This window comes from Ruditapes philippinarum, unplaced genomic scaffold (genome assembly GCF_026571515.1).
Source record: "Ruditapes philippinarum isolate M1 unplaced genomic scaffold, ASM2657151v2 ctg535_1_1_1_1, whole genome shotgun sequence".
Taxonomy (NCBI): Eukaryota; Metazoa; Mollusca; class Bivalvia; order Venerida; family Veneridae; genus Ruditapes; species Ruditapes philippinarum.
The window spans coordinates 170,298-192,759 of record NW_026852088.1 but is presented as its reverse complement, the minus strand read 5'-3'; the positions used below and the strand labels follow the sequence as shown (position 1 = coordinate 192,759).

General features: G+C 30.7%; 1 protein-coding gene across 1 annotated transcript in view; it reads left to right on the top strand.

Moving 5' to 3' along the window:
• Window positions 1-22,462, top strand: part of LOC132748826 (ETS translocation variant 1-like) — a 29,014-nt gene that overhangs the window by 5,346 nt on the left and 1,206 nt on the right. Inside the window, exons 4-9 of the mRNA XM_060738476.1 lie at window positions 359-406; window positions 12,983-13,283; window positions 13,857-14,098; window positions 14,371-14,439; window positions 14,877-14,975; window positions 22,087-22,283. Of these exons, the coding sequence (XP_060594459.1) occupies window positions 359-406; window positions 12,983-13,283; window positions 13,857-14,098; window positions 14,371-14,439; window positions 14,877-14,975; window positions 22,087-22,283 (956 nt within the window). The remainder of the gene's footprint in view (window positions 1-358; window positions 407-12,982; window positions 13,284-13,856; window positions 14,099-14,370; window positions 14,440-14,876; window positions 14,976-22,086; window positions 22,284-22,462) is intronic.

The following is a 22,462-nucleotide window of genomic DNA, read 5'->3' as shown; positions in this document are numbered from 1 at the left end:
TTAGGTTTGATACAGCTATATAATAATTACCAGATGACATATTATATCTTCCTTTCCAAATATAGAACATACTTAGTTTAGATAGAACTAATACAATAGTAATGGGATAGTGGGTGGCATAGTTATATGTGATATTTGCTTAATTTTTATATCAAAAAGACTATCTATCAGTCAGATATAAACATTTCAAGCTAATTTTAAACAAATCATATGTTTATCTGTCTGCCGTGACAATAACATTGTTCTATTCTGAGTTATTATCCTCGTTCATAAATTGTTAAGTTTCAATCAAAAATGGGTAACCATTGCAATTTTTATGTTTCTCTTATATTCAAAATGTTTCAATATTTTATTTCAGAGCTTTTCCAAGATTTAAGTCAAATGCAAGAAACGTGGCTTTCGGGCGGTGAGTAATTACCACATAAATGACTAATTTTATCTTATGTTATACAGTTTACTATATAGCACGTTAAACGGAATGTGTGACATGTCAATATTGCGTTTAAAATATACCGTCCTCCAGCCACTGAAATATCCTACCTTTATGATATCAATATATTTAACAGATGTTCATAACTGAACTAAGTCTGTATATGAAAAAATATATAAACATATATGACAAAGTAAAGAGAAAAAAAATATTATTGATTCATGAACACATTCCAGTTACAGTGCTATATATAAATTAATTTTATTTTATTTTATTCGTGTCAGATTTTTAATGGTAGTGAGAGAAACAAAGTGGGAGATAATATATCAATGATTGTATATTTACACCAAGCATTTATGTTCGACAAGTGTGACATACAGACTTTTAAGCTATTTCTAACTTTTACTTATATTTCGTTATTTGGTCCTGCATTTCAATTATTTTGAAGACGATTGTGATGAAAGAAAATTGACTAGATGTATAAAGTGTGGAGAACATCGACCGGGCGGTAGAACATCAAGTATTAAGCACATCTTATAAAAATCTAATCAGAGTCAATTATTATCCGCTGAAATCTTACTGTAGGATTAGTGTCGCGTGTTCTCTCTAGGCCGCCTTCACCAACTCTGGAATGCAAAATATGGCAATGAACATTGTTGTGCTGTTACTTAATTCTCCCGCAAAATGTAAGTTTTTTCTTTGATGTTCTTAAAGTTAATGCAATTAAAAAACGATTAAAAGAAGCTAGGGACGGCCTTTGTCATCACATTTTTATTTTGTGAGGAATAGCTGCATCAGAAAGCAATGTATTTACAAGTATTTTATATAAACAAAGCTACAAAAGATAACGTTTGTTTTAATAATACAAGAGTATGTTCAAATGTAACAGCAACGATTAATGTCCCCTAATTCATCAAAATATACACATGTAGTGAATTTATACACAAACTTTGAACTGAATCATAAACTTAAATTTATACTCTTATACTCGTATACTCTAACTTACAATACAAATGAGCATCCCTATGTGATCATGCGAACAAATAAAAGATAAATGATGTTTTTAAGTTGATTGATCTACAATTGTAACAGTTCCATAAGTATTTCAAAAAACATGTATTGATGAAAATTAGAAATGTATCATTATATAATATTAAAAATTTCTTGAAATAATCGTGTTCTTTGTGAACATTAATATGTTGAATAAAAATATTTTGTTCTAGAACGATTTATCATCTGCTATATATCGGATCATGTATCTCACACTACAAACAATATACATGTATAAATCTTTCGTGATTTGTTGCCTCACATGATACTTATGATCATCAACATTATTATGTCTGGTTTCTTACATACCTTCCTTTATGGAAAATGTTTTGGGCTGTAAAAACAAATGCATACTGCAGTTTCAAACTGAAGATCAAATTTAAATACGGGGTCGGCCATACTGACAGCATAAAGTGAACTAATTAATAGGTTATAGTAAAAAAAAATGAGGTACATGTTTATTGTTTCTCATTCATCTTCTAATGTTACATATTTTCCCTAGAAATATATTCTGTATTGACATTAAGTATGAAGTTTCTTTTTTCTCCCGAAAATTTGGAAGTTATAAAAGGTCTTGATAGTATCGTATAAGTATACCTCATCTCACACCCAACCTAATACCAATCATGAGCTGTTTATTTCACCAGAAGTTCCTATGATGGAATCAACTTTATTGTATATAAGTTTCGTTTCTGACAGACATGTCTGCTGCTGTCAAATGAAAATAATACATAGATATTTACGATAAATATATTGTTACAAACAGTAATTTCATATTGATCAGTTGCTCATGTAAATACACCATTTACTAATGTGAAAATGAATATTAAAAACACAAAAAAAAAAATCTTAAAGCTGTTACCTGCATCATGTAAGGGCATGTGACAACCACGTCACTGTACATCTCGTATTTTATTATAAGAGGCCATGGCAGATTTACAGAAGCGGGTATATATGAAACATTTTTAATTGTTTAATTTTAGCCAAATATGACAGAAATGTTCAATAAAGATTAGAGTGTATATATGTAAAGAAATTTTATAAAGATATGTTTCTATTGGTATTGAAAGGCCTCTTGTATGCTTATTGATTTATCCACGATAACTGTTGTAATGAATATTAAATCTTCAAATCTGTAAATTGAAATAAGCTTAAAAATAAAATGATTAAAGTATAAAGGACTCAGTCTCCATATATAGAAAACAACATTGACTTAAACAAGTATCTTCTATAATACATCTACCTAGAGGAACATGTTCAGAGAGTACTTATTTTTAAATACATTGTACATGTAATATGTGTCAGATAGGTACATTTACGTGAAACAGCAACATATAATTTGAAAGACAATACATATAGATGTTTGAACCGTATATTTTTTTGTACGGAAAATACCCAATAAGCCTCTTAAAATGATAAAATTTTATCTCTCACATCCTTCTTATTTTTGGAGTCCCGTTACAGTTTGGACAAACTTACTTATCGGCCATATATAGCTGGACTATCTTTACCTTAATTCGCATTTTGTCATTTAGTACAGTAGTGGTTTCGTATTTTGTATGGAAGTCAAAATACAACTTCGTTTACATTTTGCTACTTTTATGTAAGAAATTACTACAAAGTCATTATAAAAACAGCAATGATGCATCTTTGTCCTTTCTAAATAAGAAACATAAATAAATTTCTGAAGTTTAATGTACCTTTGATAACAAATATTTTTTGTAGGTTGTTGATATAATATTTGTTGCATGTTAAAAAAAACTTTCCTCGTATATTTGGTGAGAACAGTAATAGGAACGTGGGGATAAAGTTTACTCTTCTTGTTAACTTGTGTAATATTTAGAGGCCCATTAAGCCTCAAGAATGAATTTATTTTCATTTCTCTAAAGCTTTTATTTTTGGTGCATTTCTATAGTATCCAAAAGGTTACTTATTGACCAGTTACCTGAACCATCTTTTTCTTCAGACGCTTTTTGGCAATAAGTACAATTGCATTGCATTGAGTTTTGTATTTAAGTCAAAATTCTTCTTTCTTAACATGGTGCTACTTTTGTGACATATAAGTTCACATTAAGTGCAAATCTCTTCAGGTAACAAGCATCTACATGCTTGAAAACCATTATTTAAATATTATAAAACTCACGTTTCCCCCTTCTAAAGAAGTAAATTTATTTCTGAGACAAAGTGTGCCTTATACCACCAGAAAAGCATTATTATCTCAATTTGCGTCTATATGAAATAGTATGTATTATTTTATAGAATAAAACCATATAATTAATTATAAGATTCAATTTTTAAAAGTCATCTTTGAAGATAAAAAATACTGTTTTCGCTTTTGTACCACAATATGAGAAAGAACAGTTTATTTTACAAGCGTTTTAATCTAATAATTTTATAAAGGTTGACATATAAGACTAGGATAGCATGTCTTTGTAAGTGTCGATGAAATCAGCTTTTACAATATATAGTTAATGAAAATGAAAAAGTGCATATTCATGAATACATCTCTATGTACTAGTTTTTGTTCTTACATTATAGACAAACTGTTGACCTAAGACTTGATTGAAAAAAATAAGATTATCATGGTTATGCACTTTGATTTATAAATGTTTATTAAAGGGTGAATTTAAAGAAGATGATAGTTGAAATATTTGAAGGGTAGGTTCCCCAATGCATTGACATTTATTTCTACATCATTAATATGAAAGGTTTGCTGGTTAATCTGAGATTATCACGATGTCCGTGTTTATAAATTGTTTGGACGTAGAATTTAGAGCGCCATCTAGTAGATAAATCATAGCGTATATCTGCCCGTGTCGTATTCTCACAACTTAATGTGATAAAATGAAATTTAATGTCTTAAAATTTTCTGTTTGCTAGCAACGCAAGCAAGGTGAAGATTTTTGGTGTATCATATTTAAAAGTAAGTGATACGTGTATAAAATTTGCCTCACATATATCATTAATAAATGAATTTTGATGACCGGAATCCATTAGTTAAAATTGTTCCCATATTATACCATCTCTTGATAACATAACTGAGAGTTCAGATGGCTCCCTATATCAAAACGATTGTTTAACATAATACAAGTTTAATAGATCAAGTCAAAAGTTTAATGTAACATTTCTACACCAAACCAATGCACAATTCTTGAATCATTTAATCTTGGCAAACTCTTTTTTGCATTTAAGTTATTTTTGTGATATTTTTTAAAAGAAAAGTCTTTGGTCGGACTATTAAACTATGTATAAAGCACAAAATGCAGTCTAATTTTCTGACATTTTAAAGTATAGCTTGTTTGATTGATCGTGAAGCTATTCTAATCTATTGATCACGAATAACGTCAAAAAATGTAAGACAGTATTTATAGAATATAGTAAAATATAAACCAAAGTATAATAATATTATACAATTATTGACTAGTGAGCCATTAAATATGATGTGATATTCACCGGCAGGTGACATATTGACCGAGGCGATAGCCGAGGTCAATATGACTTTCTGCCGGTGAATATCACATCATATTCAATGGCTCACTAGTCAATAATTGTTTTATTATATGAATAGGCTAAGAAATAAAAAAAATCACAAAAAGTACGTCAACCTTATATACATGTACTAATTTTGCCACGTTGAAGCGCGGTAAAAAAGACGCACGTGTTAGGCGTGCAACGACTTCGCGAACGCTGCGCATACAAAAGTTATTCAAGTTTATACTCAACATTGCGGTGTAGCCTTTAAGTAAAATGGTAATGTATTGATATTTTAATCGAGAAATATGCCATAAAGAACAAAAAGCAACAATTATTTTTTAAGAAACACGCGTATTTAACAGTCTACGGTGTATGATCATTGAAAATGAGTCTCAATCTATTTTTAGACTGGGAAAATCCAATTCAGCCAGTGAATATGATACTACACCCAGTAAATATGATTTTATAAAAAGTTCTGTTGACTACTGTTTGGACCAATGAGATTGCAGATATATTTAGATCATATAATAAAATATAATATTATTAATATAATATAATATAATCGGGCAATGTAATAATAAAGACACATGATAAAAATATATGAAATAATAATTTGTGGGCACGCTCTTTGGATACCATCAAAGAATTTATCTCCATAAGAGCACTCTATTAATTTATTTATGAAAGCATTTACATTCTCGAGTCTTTTCATTGCTTATTTTGCATAATTTAAATTTAAACAACCTTAAGCAAGCAACAAAAACATATACATAAGCGGCTTGACTTTCTTAACAGCAACTCTTCATTCATATGTAAATGAATGTATATTGGCTATATATATGTCCATGCTAATTTACGCCAAATGAAGATTTTGTGGTGCTATGAGTACATATATAGGCATGATATGGTTATATTTGCATGCGTTTCTATTCATGTTATTCGACAGGGTGTGATTTTATCTGCATGTGTTTCTATTCATATGACTTGACATGATGTGATTATATATGCACGAGTTTCTATTCATGTAATTCGGCATGATGTGAGTTTGGAGTTTCGATATATGTGTTTCGGCATGATCTGGTAATAGTTTCAGAAGTTTCCATACATGCAATATACATATGAAGTAGCTAGTAAAGCTTATTGACATATATGCACATTACTTGTGCAGTTGTCGTTCATAGTAAATTTTATCAAGATTTAACAAACGTCGTTTTCTAAGTGTGTGTTTTTCATTAGAGAGACGAAAATGTGGTTATATTACAGGAATATAGTTAGACAGTATTCAGACACATTTGTCAAAACCAGTAACGGAATAAAATAGTTCCATTCACTTATCATCCAACTAAATAAATTGAATGCATAAACATTTTAGGTATTGATTTAGAAATATTCAATCACTTACCAACAAGGCGAAAAAATTGAATGACTATTCGGCTCATAGAAAGCTTTTGAACTAGTTTTATTTCTAAATAAACCATCAACTCTTAACGCTTAACTTGTGCCGAGAACCATTGCTAATGTACACAAAGAAGACTTCTGAAAATATGGTTATAAATAAATTATAGGCTGGTCAAATTAACGCCGCACGTGTGCTGTCGATGCAGTTTCCAATTAAAGTTTTATTACTACGCCCTTTTTCGGCAGTCAGTTGGACTTCGCAGATTTGTAATTAGCATGGCTTTGACAGGCAGTTATTTGTCTTTGATAAAATGGTTTACAGACCTGGTCGTGTGGCTTTTAAACGGTCAGTTTAGGAAAGATACATCTTAATGTACGATTTCCGGGTTATGAAAAAAATAGCTGAATAACTGTTAATTAACTATGTTATTTGTTCGTGCTTCTTGTACTATATCGTAGATAAATAGCAAGAAGCATGAATGAAATTCTAACTTTTTCTAAAAACGAGAACTTTGCTCTCCCCTCAACTATACATTACGATTTTGTGTTAAAAAATAGACCGCGTACTAACTATATTAAAGACGCATTTTTTTTACTACATGAACAGTATGAAAATATGAAATAATATTCCGTATAGAATAAAATCAAGTACATCACTACAGTCCTTCAAATATAAATATAAACGATTTCTACTGGATAATTTTTAAAGTCTTTACTCATCTATATTTATCAAGAGTGTCTGTCGTAGAAAGTTTTGTAAAACAACTATCAATTTATGTATTTTTCAAAGAAGTTTCAGTATTTAACTTTTGTTGTACTGTTGTTGATTTCTGTTTGTTTGTTTTTTTATTTGTCTTTCATTTTTACTTTTCTTTTCCTTTATTATTGTAATTGATGATAAGTTTTTTTCTTCTTTGGAAGGTCGTATGAAAATAAGATGTATTTTAGTTTTAATAACACTTAAATGTTATCTTCTCGAAATAGTGATTTTTATTATAATCATAGGTATAAAAGGGACAATATAATTAATATATGAGTTCAAGTGTTTAACATACAGATGTATGAATGGGTTGTGTAGACGAAACATCTCTTTCTTTATCAAAAAAAAATAGAAAAAGAAAGAAAAAAGAAGGATATTATAAAATATTGTACAGACCATGTACCGCGAGTAGATCTTATAATCAATTTAATCAGAGATCATATAATCATCTATAAATGTATATGTAAACCTCATCAAATCATGGAATGTGGCAGTACTTTTTTTTATAAATGACGAATTTTGCATGCATGTTAATGTTTAAAATCCCTAAATGTAAGCCCACGAATTATGCCCGCGCAGAACGTATACGTGCCTGATTCTCAAAATATTCGGTATGCAGAATAAGTACACAAATATATTAACTGCAACAGTAATACATTGGGAAAACAATAGATACAATTCTTGTATATTTTTTTTAATTTTACTATTTGAGTTAGAATACTTCTAGTGTTTCAAAAGGTATACATGATAACGAAGTAAGAGAAAACATTTGTCTTCAGTTAGTCCTCATTTGAGAATGTCGTTGACAATTTACTGTGTGCGGGCAATTTGTCGCCGATTGAATTCAATCACTGCTTCTTAAATTGACAGGCATCGCCCCATCATTTCTTCTTAACTAACTACATCGTAAAATAAAGTTCACAGAAATAATGGAGACTTGACATTACGCTGTCTACGGCCGCTAATGTGCAAATTTAGCGCGATTTAATCGCCGCCATGTTGTTTCATCTTGTCACGTGACCCACATAAAAGCCGCAAATCGTTCATAGTGTCGTGATTTTGTCTTAATTGCATGCAATGTCATATACGGTGATGGTCTTTTTGATAGAGTGTGTGAAAAATCAATTATGCAAATATTGGCAAATGAAAATTTATTACGGAGAGTGACTTTACTAAAATTCACACCATCTTCTATTCTTGACATCGTAATTATTACATGTACACGAATTAATGTAATCTGAAAGGCTTGAATCCAGTTAGAAAATTGTCTCGCAATTGTTTGTTGTACATTGAACACCATACCTAACGTAAATATACAAGAGATTTAATTTATTAAGTAGAATTAAGATGTATATATAGGGCATAGCACGTTTTCATTTCAAATTTCCAACTTGATAATCATTATGTATGGATAATTTCATAACTTATAAATTTATCATTTGTAAAAGTTGATCACATATTATTTTGTATAATGCTAGGTAGATTTCCGGGGTCAGCCCGGTTCTTTTTAGTAATTCATAATTATTTTGGCGTATCCGTCATTTGATGTCATCATTACACACGAAGACAATATCAATTTTTTCATTTTTGACAAAACATGATATAACAATATTTCTATTTCCACTTCTAGCATGCTTTGCCTTTTCCATTGTTACATTCGAGTTCAATAATACCTGTAAGAAGACAATAAAAATGATTATTCCATTAACCTTATTACAATAATAATTTTAATTGTGTTCTTACAGAATATTCCCATCGTTGCAGATGCCCATTTTGTTAGAACATTCCTGTCTTTAAATCATGTTTTTATTTAATTGATACATTTGTTTATTTTAAGCCAGATATTTTTAATTCATTTTCCTTACTAGTTTCTTAGAATAGTTCCCTTTTTTGAGAAACAACTCTTATTGCCTTTGCCAGAACATTTCTTACTTTTCTTGACTAAAGAACATTCATTTAGCCAAGAAATCGCCAAATATGATTTGAGTTTTACGGTGACATAGGGAAAATCGGACAGTTACAGTTTTGGTTGTTGTGGCAGATAGATCCATATAACGGGTTTAGATAGTTGTTGTCGATTTCAATATGCCACACACACCACCACCACCACCACCACTGTCATATACACCAACTACAATAATATATTTACCTAAGTACATTACCATGAGTTTCAGTAAAATGTCATTAACTGAAAAAGCCAGGTTTTTATATATGTCAATTTGTAAGCTTCTGTGTATTTAGTACCGCCCACCCTATATCATAACAATATTACATGTTTTATATGTTCATTTCTTATGTCACAGAGATCCATAACACATTATGACTAAATTCTAAATAAATAAATTTATTCATCCGAAAATTTGCATAAAGCAAACAGACAAACAAAACAACAACAAACAACAACTCCATACATCTGTTATGGTGTTTTACTCGTATAACACCCAATAAGTTGTTTTATGCCATGAGTGGTTTAAAATGATCACATTCGTCGCTTGTAGTCAGTCGGTTATTGTGTACCAATTATTAATTTTAATTTCAGTATATTTATAAAAATAGAGCAGACGAGAGTTTAACAAATGATGCTTGAACATTAAGTTCTGGTTTATTTTATTAAGGAACAGGTGTATAAGTTGATTACTAGACAACACTGTACATGGCATACCAGATGTTCAAATCGGCGCTGTAGAATTCACGGTGTTTGCTCATTATTATTGTTATATTCACATATTGGCAAACAACACTCAGATCTGGTTTATATAAGATTTTGGTCATTAAAATTATATGGAGAAATATTTCTGAAAACAGAAAGGCACTATTTATAAACCGTGAATGTATAAAGTTTACGTTACAAACAATGAATTATATGTCTAGGAGATATTGTATATATGGTAGTAGTATCATTTACAATAGTAGGCTGTATAAAATCATATATTGTACATAAACGGTTACTATTTAATATTATATATCACGTAGAAACAAAAACGCGTGAATTTGATTTCAATTATGAGTATGTTATTAAAGGTGCTTCATTGAGGTCCAAAAGCCTAAAACATATAAATTATATTTGTTTCATAGATCAGCAGGGACCACTTAAAACAATATGATTAAAAAGTTAATTAAGAAATATACCATGAAGTAAATTAAAAATTGTATTTTTTGTTGTTTTTTTCTTAGTTTGATTTGAGTGAAAGCGTTACAACGCTTTTCAATTTTGGGTAATTTTTCACAGTCAAATTAAGAGCGACTGGCCTGAAATTTTGCACACAAGTTATTGGAAACAAATTGAACATTAATCTTGAAATATTATTTTTAGTCCAGTCATGTCAAAAAACCTCAGTGGAGTCCCTTTAATCCAATAAGGGCACTGATCAAACTTTATATACTGTAATAACATTGTTTTTGCAAATATAGAGAACAGAACAGTTTTTTCCAGAATAACACAGACAAAGAATATGACATTTTTTAACCAGGTTTTCAACGAAAACCGGGTTATTGTAATGCCGAAGTCGGCGGGCGGGCGGGCGGGCGTCAACTTTTGGTTTCCGCTCAATAACTTTAGTTTGTTTTGGCCTATTGACACCAAACTTGGTGTGTAGGTAGCTTATATCAAGAGGCAGCTTGGGACAGGTGTCTGTGATCAAGGTCAAGGTCACTGTTACTAAAAATAGAAATTCAGTTTCCGCTCAATAACTTGAGTTTGCTTTGGTCTATTGACACCAAACTTGGTGTATGGATAGCTTATATCAAGAAGCAGCTTGGGATTGCTACCCAGGTGTCTGTGATCTAGGTCAAGGTCACTGTTACTAAAAATAGAAGTTCAGTTCCCGCTCAATAACTTGAGTTTGCTTTGGCCTTTTGACACCAAACTTGGTGTATGGATAGGTTGTATCAAGAGGCAGCTTGGGATTGCTACCCAGGTGTCTGTGATCTAGGTCAAGGTCACTGTTACTAAAAATAGAAATTCAGTTTCTGCTCAATAACTTGAGATTGCTTTGGCCTATTGACACCAAACTTGGTGTATGGATAGGTTATATCAAGAGGCAGCTTGGGATTGCTATCCAGGTGTCTGTGATCAAGGTCAAGGTCACTGTTACTAAAAATAATAATACAGTTTCCGCTCAATAACTTGAGTTTGCTTTGGCCTATTGACACCAAACTTGGTGTATGGATAGGATATATCAAGAGGCAGCTTCGGATTGCTACCCAGGTGTCTGTGATCAAGGTCAAGGTCACTGTTACTAAAAATAGAAATTCAGTTTCCGCTCAATAACTTGAGTTTGCTTTGGCCTATTGATGTATGGATAGGTTGTATCAAGAGGCAGCTTGGGATTGCTACCCAGGTGTCTGTGATCTAGGTCAAGGTCACTGTATCTAAAAATAGAAATTCAGTTACTGCTCAATAAATTGAGTTTGCTTTGGCCTATTGACACCAAACCTGATGAATGGGTAGCTTATATCAAGAGGCAGCTTGGTGTTGCTACCCAGGTGTCTGTGATCAAGGTTAATGCATTTAGTTTTCATGTTATAACTTGAGTTTGCTTTGACCTTTTCACACCGAACTTGCTGAGTGGCAGCTTTGGATTGCCACTTAGATATCTGGGAGCAAGGTCAAGGTAATTTGCTTACAATAGAATTTTCAGTATCTACTCATTAACTTCAGTGCACTTTGACCAATTGATTGCTGTCACATCAAAACTTGGTCGTTGAAAACCTGGTTTTCGTCGCATTGCGGCGCTTCTTGTGTAATAATATATCTACATGTATGTAGGAAGTAGTATTCGTCAAATATTAATGAACACAAATTTTATATATATGTATATAAGGACAGTAAAATTGATAGGTGTAAAAAATAAAATCACTCACTGGTTTCAAGTCTATTTTGAACTCAAAAACAAATAATCGAGTATATACAAAGTATTTCTGCATTTTATGTCACAATAAATATGTTAACAGTATGTAATAATAATTTTGTTCTGTTATTACTTGTGTATACCTGCCTCACATCATATTATTGTCATGTAACAGTTTTAACCATTGTAGTCATAGTTTATTTGATGATTATTTTAGAAAAAAGTGTTATTTCATGGAAAATATTTATTATCGAAGAAAACGTCATAAGCATGTGATAAATTGGACAATAGCATGAAAATGCGTCACATCTGGGGTCAGTATAACAGGATCATTATCAAATAACGTATTTAGTTTCTGAATGATCTGTCAAAAATGTCATCAGTTCCAATACTTCTCTCAGAAAACACAGCGTAATTATCTCCCGATTGACAGCCAGATATTAACGTGTTTTCTCAAAAACATCTTTAAACAATATAAGGATTGGTCCTTCATAGCTATTTCATGTCCAAGTTTGTCTTTATATAGAGAACAGTAGATTTAGCAAGTTTGTTTTTGCATAGAAAACAGTAGCTATAGCAACAACATGGAACAGTTTGTCTTGATGTACAGAACAGAAGCTCTAGTAACTACATCAAACAGTTTGTCTTTATGTGTACAGAGCAGTGGCTGTTGACACTACATGTACATGTAATAGTCTCTCTTTGTATAGAAAAAAACAAATATAATAATGTAGCAAATATATATATAACAGTTTGTCTTGTAAAGAAAACAGTAGCTGTAGCAACTACACGCAGATGGAATAAAACTTCTTTATTCAAAACGCAACCTCAGCTTAAGATAAGAAGAAAAAATAATTTGATTTTTTTTACTAAGCATGTTGCTCTTGTTTGCATGCATACCTATATCAAAATACATAAAGACTTAAATGTACATGTCGTGTAGCCACTCCCGTAACTCTGTGTAGAAAATTGTTAGTTTAAATCTAATACATTATTTATAAAACTCCGGTTTGTCTTCAGTTTCCCCGTATTCCAAAGTCAAACTGGAACAAAAATCGTCACAGAATTGCTGTAAATCACCCGACGGTGTGAAACAAATAGCCACAAAGTATCCGTATATTGAACAAAGTTTTCATAGCAACAGTTGTCAGGGAAGCGAAGGGTCAAGTTCACCATCTGGAGAGTCTGTCTCGAGTTCAACATCAAGTCGGGAATGCTCAACTCCACAAGATACCCGCGTGCCAGCACCAGCTCACGCGGCTCACATTGAAAATAGTACTGGCGGTCACCAAGGTACAACGTATCACGGTCAAGACCTCAGGTAAATTTGACTGAATTGGGAAGTTATTTATTCCCCGCTTTTACCTGCAAATATGCATTTACTACTGATGTTTTTTAAAGAAAAAAGAAAAAATGGAAATTTTTCATTTTTTTTTTCATTTCGTAGAAGCTCGCCATTAATTGTTATGCAGCAAATATAATGTAGCAAGGACATAATCAAGCTCAATGTAGAAGCTTTATGAAAATTTTAGTTTACATAGTTGAGATTTGAAAACTAAATGTCAACTATAAAAATATGATAACTGTATGATAACTGTATAATAATTGTATGATAACTATATGATAACTGTATGATAACTATATGATAACTGTATGATAACTATATGATAGCTGTATGATAACTATATGATAACTGTATGATAACTATATGATAGCTGTATAATAACTATATAACAACTATATGATAACAGTATGAAAACTACATTTTAAAATTTACAATAACTGTATGATAACTGTATGATAACTGTATGATAACTGTATGATAACTTTATAATAACTATATGATTACTATATTATAATTATAATATATATGATAACTGTGCTGCACTTTCAGACTACCGCGTCAGTATGAAACAGATAGTAGCTGTACTAGTAACACAGATGTACAAAGCAATTATTCCCGTTTTATGTCGATGTCTTATTCACATTATCTAAAATCTGACGCACACGAGCGAACGTTCGAGAATGAAAATTCGTTTCCCAGAAGTCATGGATATATGTCGTCACCTTTTGGTCCTTTGTCTCCGCATTCTGTATCGATAAAACAAGAGCCCAGAGATTTTAATTTTGACAACAGTAAGTTATTTCTGAACAAGTCTCTTCAATTCATTGCAACAGATCATGTAACAAAAGTTTCGTTTGAATCAGCATAATTCAAGGTACAATTGGTTCATACAAAATGGTAATTGGTAATTTAAGAGAGTACACATTACAAAAATATAACATGTTATATCAAGACCAGTATGTTTGTAGCCAGGTTTGTTAATTTTTAGTCATTACGTAATCATAAATCAATGTATATCTTTTTATATCTTCGTATATTTGATATATTTTGTTTGTATTAAAAGGCTCAAGATTTCACCCAAATGCAGGTTTCCATAGATCATTATGGAACAGAAACCCGAGTCCCTCTGAAGGTAGGTCATGTGATATAGATATTATATAATAAGTATACATGTATATATAAGGACTCTTTCATCTGGTTGATAACTTCAAACTTTGCTTTACTATATCTATCTTTATCAAATGTAAGCTAAAATAAAATAATGTTTTATTCTGTTAACATTGTATAATTACAAATCTTTTTTTCTGATAATGAATGAATGTATGTTTCATGTCAAAATGACACAATTTGATATTTACAGTAAATCTTACCAAATTACCATTTATCTAACTACATCGAAAAGCGATATAAGAGGGAAACTTTGTTTATTTGTTAAATATCAGATTTCTTTTTCTAATTTCTAAGTTTCTAGGGGATCACTCAAAACACGGAGTTTTTCCTCCGAGAGTGTTGTATCTGTTTAGGATATTATCATTTTGTGTGATAAGATAATTTATATAATATTTTCAGTTGTATCTTGCCCCTATGAGAATACATTTCGATTATTTTATCCAGAAGATCCCATGTACTTTGACAGACTCCGAGAGAGACATCGATCTTACTATGAAGGTAAGAAAAGAATATTCATTTGTATTTTCTACAGCACATCTTATTATTTATGCTTTAGTTAAAAGTTATAATTTACAGGCACCACTTCTAGCGAAATTTTAACATAAAAATTTCGTTTTATTTATCGTTTAATTATGTTTGCGTGTGCATGTACATCAAACGGCATATAATTTATAAACTCTATTCACAGTTACCGAAAGTCAAATAAAGATCTTTTGTTAATGTTCTCCTTACAATCTCTTAAGATCTCGTACGCTCATATTCCTTTACATGTCTACATGTTCATCTTAAGTATTTAAAATTCGGATATACCCAATCATATTTCTCCCTACGTTTTCCTTTATTATGTCATTTCTTAAAAAGTTGATTTAAACATGTTTAAATATTTAAGCTCGATTGCGAAATAAGTTATTGCAACTTATATTAATCACTTTCGAGTCCACTTCCAGGAACCAACCAGCACTGGTATCATATGAAAACATGACCGTGACCCGTTTGGGTTCGAACCAATGATCCCTTAACAATTAGGCCACCGCTCCCCTTGCAAAGTTACCTTAGTCTCTCTACAATCATTTTTTTCCTTTTTCTTCATTGTACATTCAGCGATCTTAAATCTAAACAAAAAACTTTTGTATCTTTATTTTGAAAATTTACCATTGATATAAGTATTATTTTACTTATTTTCCAATCAAGTCTGATTTTCTTTAATGTAAAATGTTTGTTAATGTTATTTATGTACAATTTGTTGGATAAGTAAAGTTTAAACTAATCTCATAGGACATATTCTAAAAGAACGTACGGATCACCATAGTTTTTGTGACATATACATTTATCTTTTCTCAGTTTCTCGACTGTTTAATCCCCAAGTAAAATACTTAATTTACATACTAGTATTTGATATGATTTTGTGAACCCAGCTCCCATTATCACAAAATATGTCCTCCATTTTCTTTTCTAAATGATGGTTTGTTCAAAAGCAAGTGCAAAAAATACTTGTTTTATTTTTAAATATCATACCGCATGCTATACTATAATGCATTAAAATAAAATAATGTACATTTGTAATTTTGTAATAGTATTTTCAAGTTTCCATTTACATAGTGATGTTTTAACTCGATGTCATGGACACTAAAGCTCTAAATGTCCATGACAATGGCCTAATCTTATTTTAGGCGGTCTCCCGGCGAGATTTTGATATACATGGATAGCTTTTGTATGCTTGTTTTCTACACTAGCAACATCTTCACTTAGGCCAATAGAAAGTTATTGTTGCTAAGTATTTATTGTCTGTGGCACTTTGAAGGTAAAACATACGTGAATTTCTAAATCGTTAATATATATTGTATTATGTGTATCATTATAATGCAAAGTGCACAAGTCAGCAAATTTTGGAAAGGTAACAAGATGAAGGGATAAGAAAACAAACCTAGGTTACAAATCTTACTAGCCTAAGACTATTTTCTAGGTCTCGTGTTTCCTAGAATCCAATCTGCACGATAGCTGCGGGGTGTCTCTTTGTATTGTCAGATAATTATTAGTTTCACCATGCCAGATCAGGCGGAGGAATACAAATGACAAACTAGTGACAAACGTAAACAACAGGCTGGGGAATAGAAATTACAAACACTTTTATATCTGCTATTTCAATGAATTTAGCTACCTAGTTATATGTGTAAGTCGCTAAATCAATAAACAAGTGTTTCTTTACTTCTTTAATGTAAACATACAATGAATATGAAGATCAGGAATAAAAATATTGCCAGTTTTACGATGATATAATATATCGTTTGATAACGCCAGTTGCTCTTAAAGTTTCATGACAACAAATACATTTTGATCAATAAAATTTTATTTAAAACAATAAAGATTATTAAACATTCACATTTCTTAAACAGATTTCTTAAAAGTCGTAATCCGCCTCCTATATTCTTTAAATGTATTACTTCAGTTAAAATATGGCTTTTAATATGAAGTATTTAATCAAATATCAATGAGATATATAAATGTCACGTAATCAAGAAGTATACATGCAATATTCAATTGATATATATTATAGTATATATCGAATTTTGATGGGAGCAAAACTATGATTAATTAATTTGTTAACGACCAAATAAAATAATAATTCATAAGTATATTTTATTACTATTTGTTGTTTCATTTAGGAGGTTGAAAACATTAATATTTTCCCTTTTTCACCCGATGACTAGGCGTTGAATCTTAACGAGATGTTCTTGTAAAAATAAATTCTCTCAGTCAAATAGAATTTACATCGTGGGAAATTCTAATGCATAATTTTAACACTATTTTCATTATTGACCAAATGTCGAAGCTATTATTGTGTGTAAATGTAGGAGAGCGTCTGTGGAAGGTCTTCTCGACGTATCTGTTGTAAGAGAGATCAACTAAATCCAATTTGTAATTTAGTTGACTTTTCTCACTTGTTCAACTTCATCAGAGATCATAGGGCGATCCTCATTGTCAATCAATGACTTTCACCAGAAATACCAGACGACAATTGGAAAAAAGACGCGCTAAAAGTGGAATATGTCCGAGTTCTGTTCCTTGAACGAGTGTTTTTTAAGTTAAATTATAGTGATATGTGAATAAAATGAACATGATTTTTATCCATACGTACATATTAAACGTGGTTGTATTTAAAACTGCATGATATAGTAGTTTTGCTAGTACATGCAGTTATATTTTTTTCATTACGAGTATTTTAATCAAATACAGACCTATGCTATGAATTGTGTTTTAAATATGTTATCTATTCTAAAAAAAACTGTACATATCATTCTTAAATTCCAACAATCATCACAAAATATAGAAGGTATTGTAGTAAAACTTTCTCTGGTAAATTACCATTACTATCATGATCACTGATACACGTAGCGAACAATTTATTCTAGTATTAAAAACACCAAATTAGATTTAATAATTGGGGTTCGTTTTGATACATGTTCCCTAGAGATCGACAAAGCTCAGACTCCTATTAAGAGTGTCCTCAGAAATTCAGTATTAAAGAGACACCATATGTTTCTTAGGGAACCGTCTCAATTAGATTTCATTTGTTAGGCGCTGAAAGTCACCGTAAATTGGCAATGAATACTCTTTGATTTGTTTTGTGTAGCCAGCGCGTGATTTAAATACAGACGTGGCTAACGACACTGTTAACATGTTCACACTCTGACCACTGATTTAACTTGTTTATTTTTACTTTGTTAGTGTCAACATAGGTATTCTTTGCTTTTGATATAATTATTATGACGGCATAGTGTTTAATAACAATAATTTAAAGATTTGTAAAATGGCTTATTTTATGTTACATATAACGCTCAAATTGTGTAATTAGATATATATGTTTCAGCTAATTTCATATTGTCCGGGGGAATTTCGCCGAATTTTATGAAATGTTTAAATGAATACACCACGACTTAACTATAACATGAAAATGTTTATCATATTAACATAATGATTATAACCTTTCAAACCTTTCAAGTTTAACTCGTATAATATAATGTGTTATTAATGAATTAAATGGTCAAACAATGCACTACATATATTTTTTAAACGGAATGAATATTAGATATTCGTAAGAAAAGATTTTTTTACAAGAATAAATCATTATGAAAATATATTTTATATCCGGTTGTTTGGTATTTCTAAACAATTGTTCCAGGTAAAAGCACAAGAACATTTTAAAAATAGAAAAACATTAAACTAGTTTTCTTAGTGAAAGGATTTTTTTTTTCAAATATTAATAAATGTATATTTTCCATACATAATTACTTATTCAATCGTATTTGTGTTTTTTTTTCATCTCTAACGTACAAAACGTGTGTAACACAGTGAGGGCATAATAATTTGATTGTTAAACATTGATTTTTAACTATAGCTAAATATTTCACATACATTGAAAGCACAAAATGTTCTATCAAAAATGTTGTGTGTCTTTTTACCAAAAGTAACTACAATATGAATCTATTGGAACTGGTGTTCTAAATCAGTTTAAATACGTATATTTTGACTGAAATGATAAAATGAAAAAGTGGCCAATTTCATTCCCTAGATTTATTCATTTTTATTTATGTTTACGTCACTGAAAAGCATAAGAACATATGTTATAAACAACAATTCTTTTTTCTACTGTATTTAATTTGATACTGAAATATCACTGCAGATAACAATTCTAAAACATTTATATGTTTAAAGCTTCTAAGAGGCAGTTATATCTTATCATTCCTTATTCTTTTTACCAAATTCAAATATCTATTTAGTGAAAAAGAAATATACTATTGTTAAAATTGACTATTAAATATTGTTAATAAAAATCAGTGACAATGTTTCATCTTTCTTTAAACACAACAACTGCTTATTAACAATAATTTAAATCATTACTGTGCGTTTTAAAGACATCAAACTGTGAGCAGTTATGAAGATCCTAGTATGAAATGTTTTTATCCGATCATATGTACATAATATGTAGGTTAATTTACATGTTTATGTTGACAAGGAGTATATGTACGACTTATTTCCTGATATAATTTCACAAAAAATAAGGCTTCTCGAAGAGCTTTTGTAATGTTTTTCGTATTGAACTCGGGAATCAGGCAATTTTACTGTCTCAGATTGTGAGTGTATAAATGAAATACTGAAATTAAAACAATATAATGAAAGGTAGTCATCTCAATTATAAATTGTCCAGGTTAAAAACAGCAATACATGATTGTCTAAAATATTATTAGTAAATTTACAGTGCTTCATCTCCCTGGAAATGCCGTCTATTCCTCACGTGTAAACAGTTATTTCTGTATTTAATCAAATGAAGCAATGAAAGTGAAAAATGAAAACTCTAAAATACCAGTGATTAGTGAAAGCAAAGAAGATCAAAAACTACTTGAGTAACAAGTAGAAACCTAAACAATGCATCAACAAGATAGTCAGAACAAAGCTTAAATTGCATAAACACAATTCAAAGTTAATTATAATCGTTCAAAAGCTATGATCAAAGACGCCGACATCATTTGAAGTCACCGACATGGGATAAAGTGTGGTTAATTGGTATGTTTGGTAGGAATTAATTGATTCAAATATCGTAGACTATGAGGCAATGTGTGTAGTTCTCGTACACTGACACATTAATCTGACAGTGTTTTTATTTTCATCCTCGATGTCCGTTGAAGGTTAAAGAGTTGTGTATGTAATTCTCAAAATCCAGCGACACTCGTTAACAAGGGAGATCTACGCTTGTTTACAGTTGTATATACACTGGTTAAACATGATAATGTCCATCAAAAGATTAAGAAGCTTTGTTCATGTTTGTACAATGATTTAAATTTGAATTCTCTCGGCCTAAAGTTATTCAAAACTTGCACTATCGTTAATGAATCGCCCAAAACTATTTTCCATGTATGTTTAATGTTAAGGCCCTCTGAAGTAACCATCATCATTACTGAAAACTGCCTTCTCATCGTACAACAAATCGTTCTCTGTCAGTCTTCATTTACGTGTTCCATTTTCGGTTGAAATAACATAAAAGATGGGAAATAATTAAGCTGTATAATAATGCATATTTATTGATATATCAAACACTAAACAATGCCAATGAACTACATGACTGTACGAGTATATAAAATGACTAAGTGTAAAATGAGTGTTGGACAATAATAGCCCATGAGAAAGATAGACCACTACGACAATAACCCACTTGACAATTGTCCACTAGAACAGTAGCCCATTATAATCGGTATCTTTTTTATAAAAATGAAATTTGACAAAATTGATATATCATTATCTATGTAACGTGGTCAAAAATGTTACAATTGTAACTTTCATTTAACATTAAATATGATTAAAGGGTGTGTAATTGTAAGGCATTTAATCAAATTTCATTTTCACATTTAATCAAGTTTGACATTAGATTGTAAAAACAACCATTTTCACAAAGTCTAATTTCATGATGAAAAAAAAAATCATAGACAATAATAATTAATACAATCATAATTTACATAAAAAAGTCCAAATTTAATTTTTATTAGCAGTGGGCTATTGTCTTGCCTGCCTGATTTAGCAGTGGGCTATTGTCTTGCCTGCCTGATTTAGCAGTGGGCTATTGTCTTGCCTGCCTGATTTAGCAGTGGGCTATTGTCTTGCCTGCCTGATTTAGCAGTGGGCTATTGTCTTGCCTGCCTGATTCAGCAGTGGGCTATTGTCTTGCCTGCCTGATTTAGCAGTGGGCTGTTTTCCAGCAGGATATGTTGCATTTGTAATTTAGAATAATATTCGTAAAATATTCGTATAATTTTAGGATCAACATTACAAGTTAATTACTATGTGTATCTATTGGCTATGTTACAACATAATATTACTTCAATACTTACATGATAAACAAATCACTACTCTACAATAATTGCGAAAATATGTGGAGAAATGACACTCGTACAAAATAAAGCCCAGTTCATTTCTTTTTTGCAAACATGTTACCATTATTTTAATTGCTTATTCAATAACTCAATCAGTCGAGTGTATAAATAAATAGCATTTCATAGGGAGAGTTTTAGCAATATAGTAATATTTAGAACATGTTACATCCATCTTACTTTGAAACTAGGAACTTTGATGATATATTTTCTCTATGCATAAAATTTCTAAAATACTATATACTTACCAATACTATAACAAATAATGATCGCTTAAAACAAAAAGAGTAAATTTATCATTATATATAGTGACTATGATTTGTTATTAATATTTAAATTATCTGTGGAACAAAGAAGTTTAGTAGACTAGATGCACATAGTACTGCCACGGCAAGTCAAGTAACATACAGTAACATGTAGTGAATTAACAGTCATACTTTATTTGGCTATACTATTATCACCTAGCTACCAGTTGAAAAGATAATAAAATCAGTTATAACGCAGTATAGTTTCAGTACTGAAATTCTATAATATCTATGTTTTCTGCCAGAATACGTTTTTGAGGACTTACCCAATCAATGAAATTAATCATAAACACTTCATAGTACATGTATATAAAATTTTCTTTAATAACAGTTTCATTATTTTCGGTTTGTTGTAAATAAACATGAGTATTTTGATATTGTCAGGTATGGATGTGAAGGCGGAGTTATATAGAGACCTATATTTTGAACGATACCGCGACCTTCCGCATCCTTCATACCAGAGACGTGGCTCCCTACAACTGTGGCAATTTTTGGTCACCTTACTTGATGACCCTTCAAACTCATCGTTCATAGCCTGGACCGGGCGGGGCTTGGAGTTCAAGCTTATTGAACCAGAGGAGGTAATACATGAAAACTGTTATAGTAACAAATGGTTTAAACTAAAATGTGGTTACATGTGAAAGATCTAATGTCTATTAGTTACCACAAACTTATAGGAATTGATGATTTCATTAAATATAAATATCGTCATCAAGCGTTTACATTTAAAAGATGTTGCAGATTTCAATTTGTCTTCCAC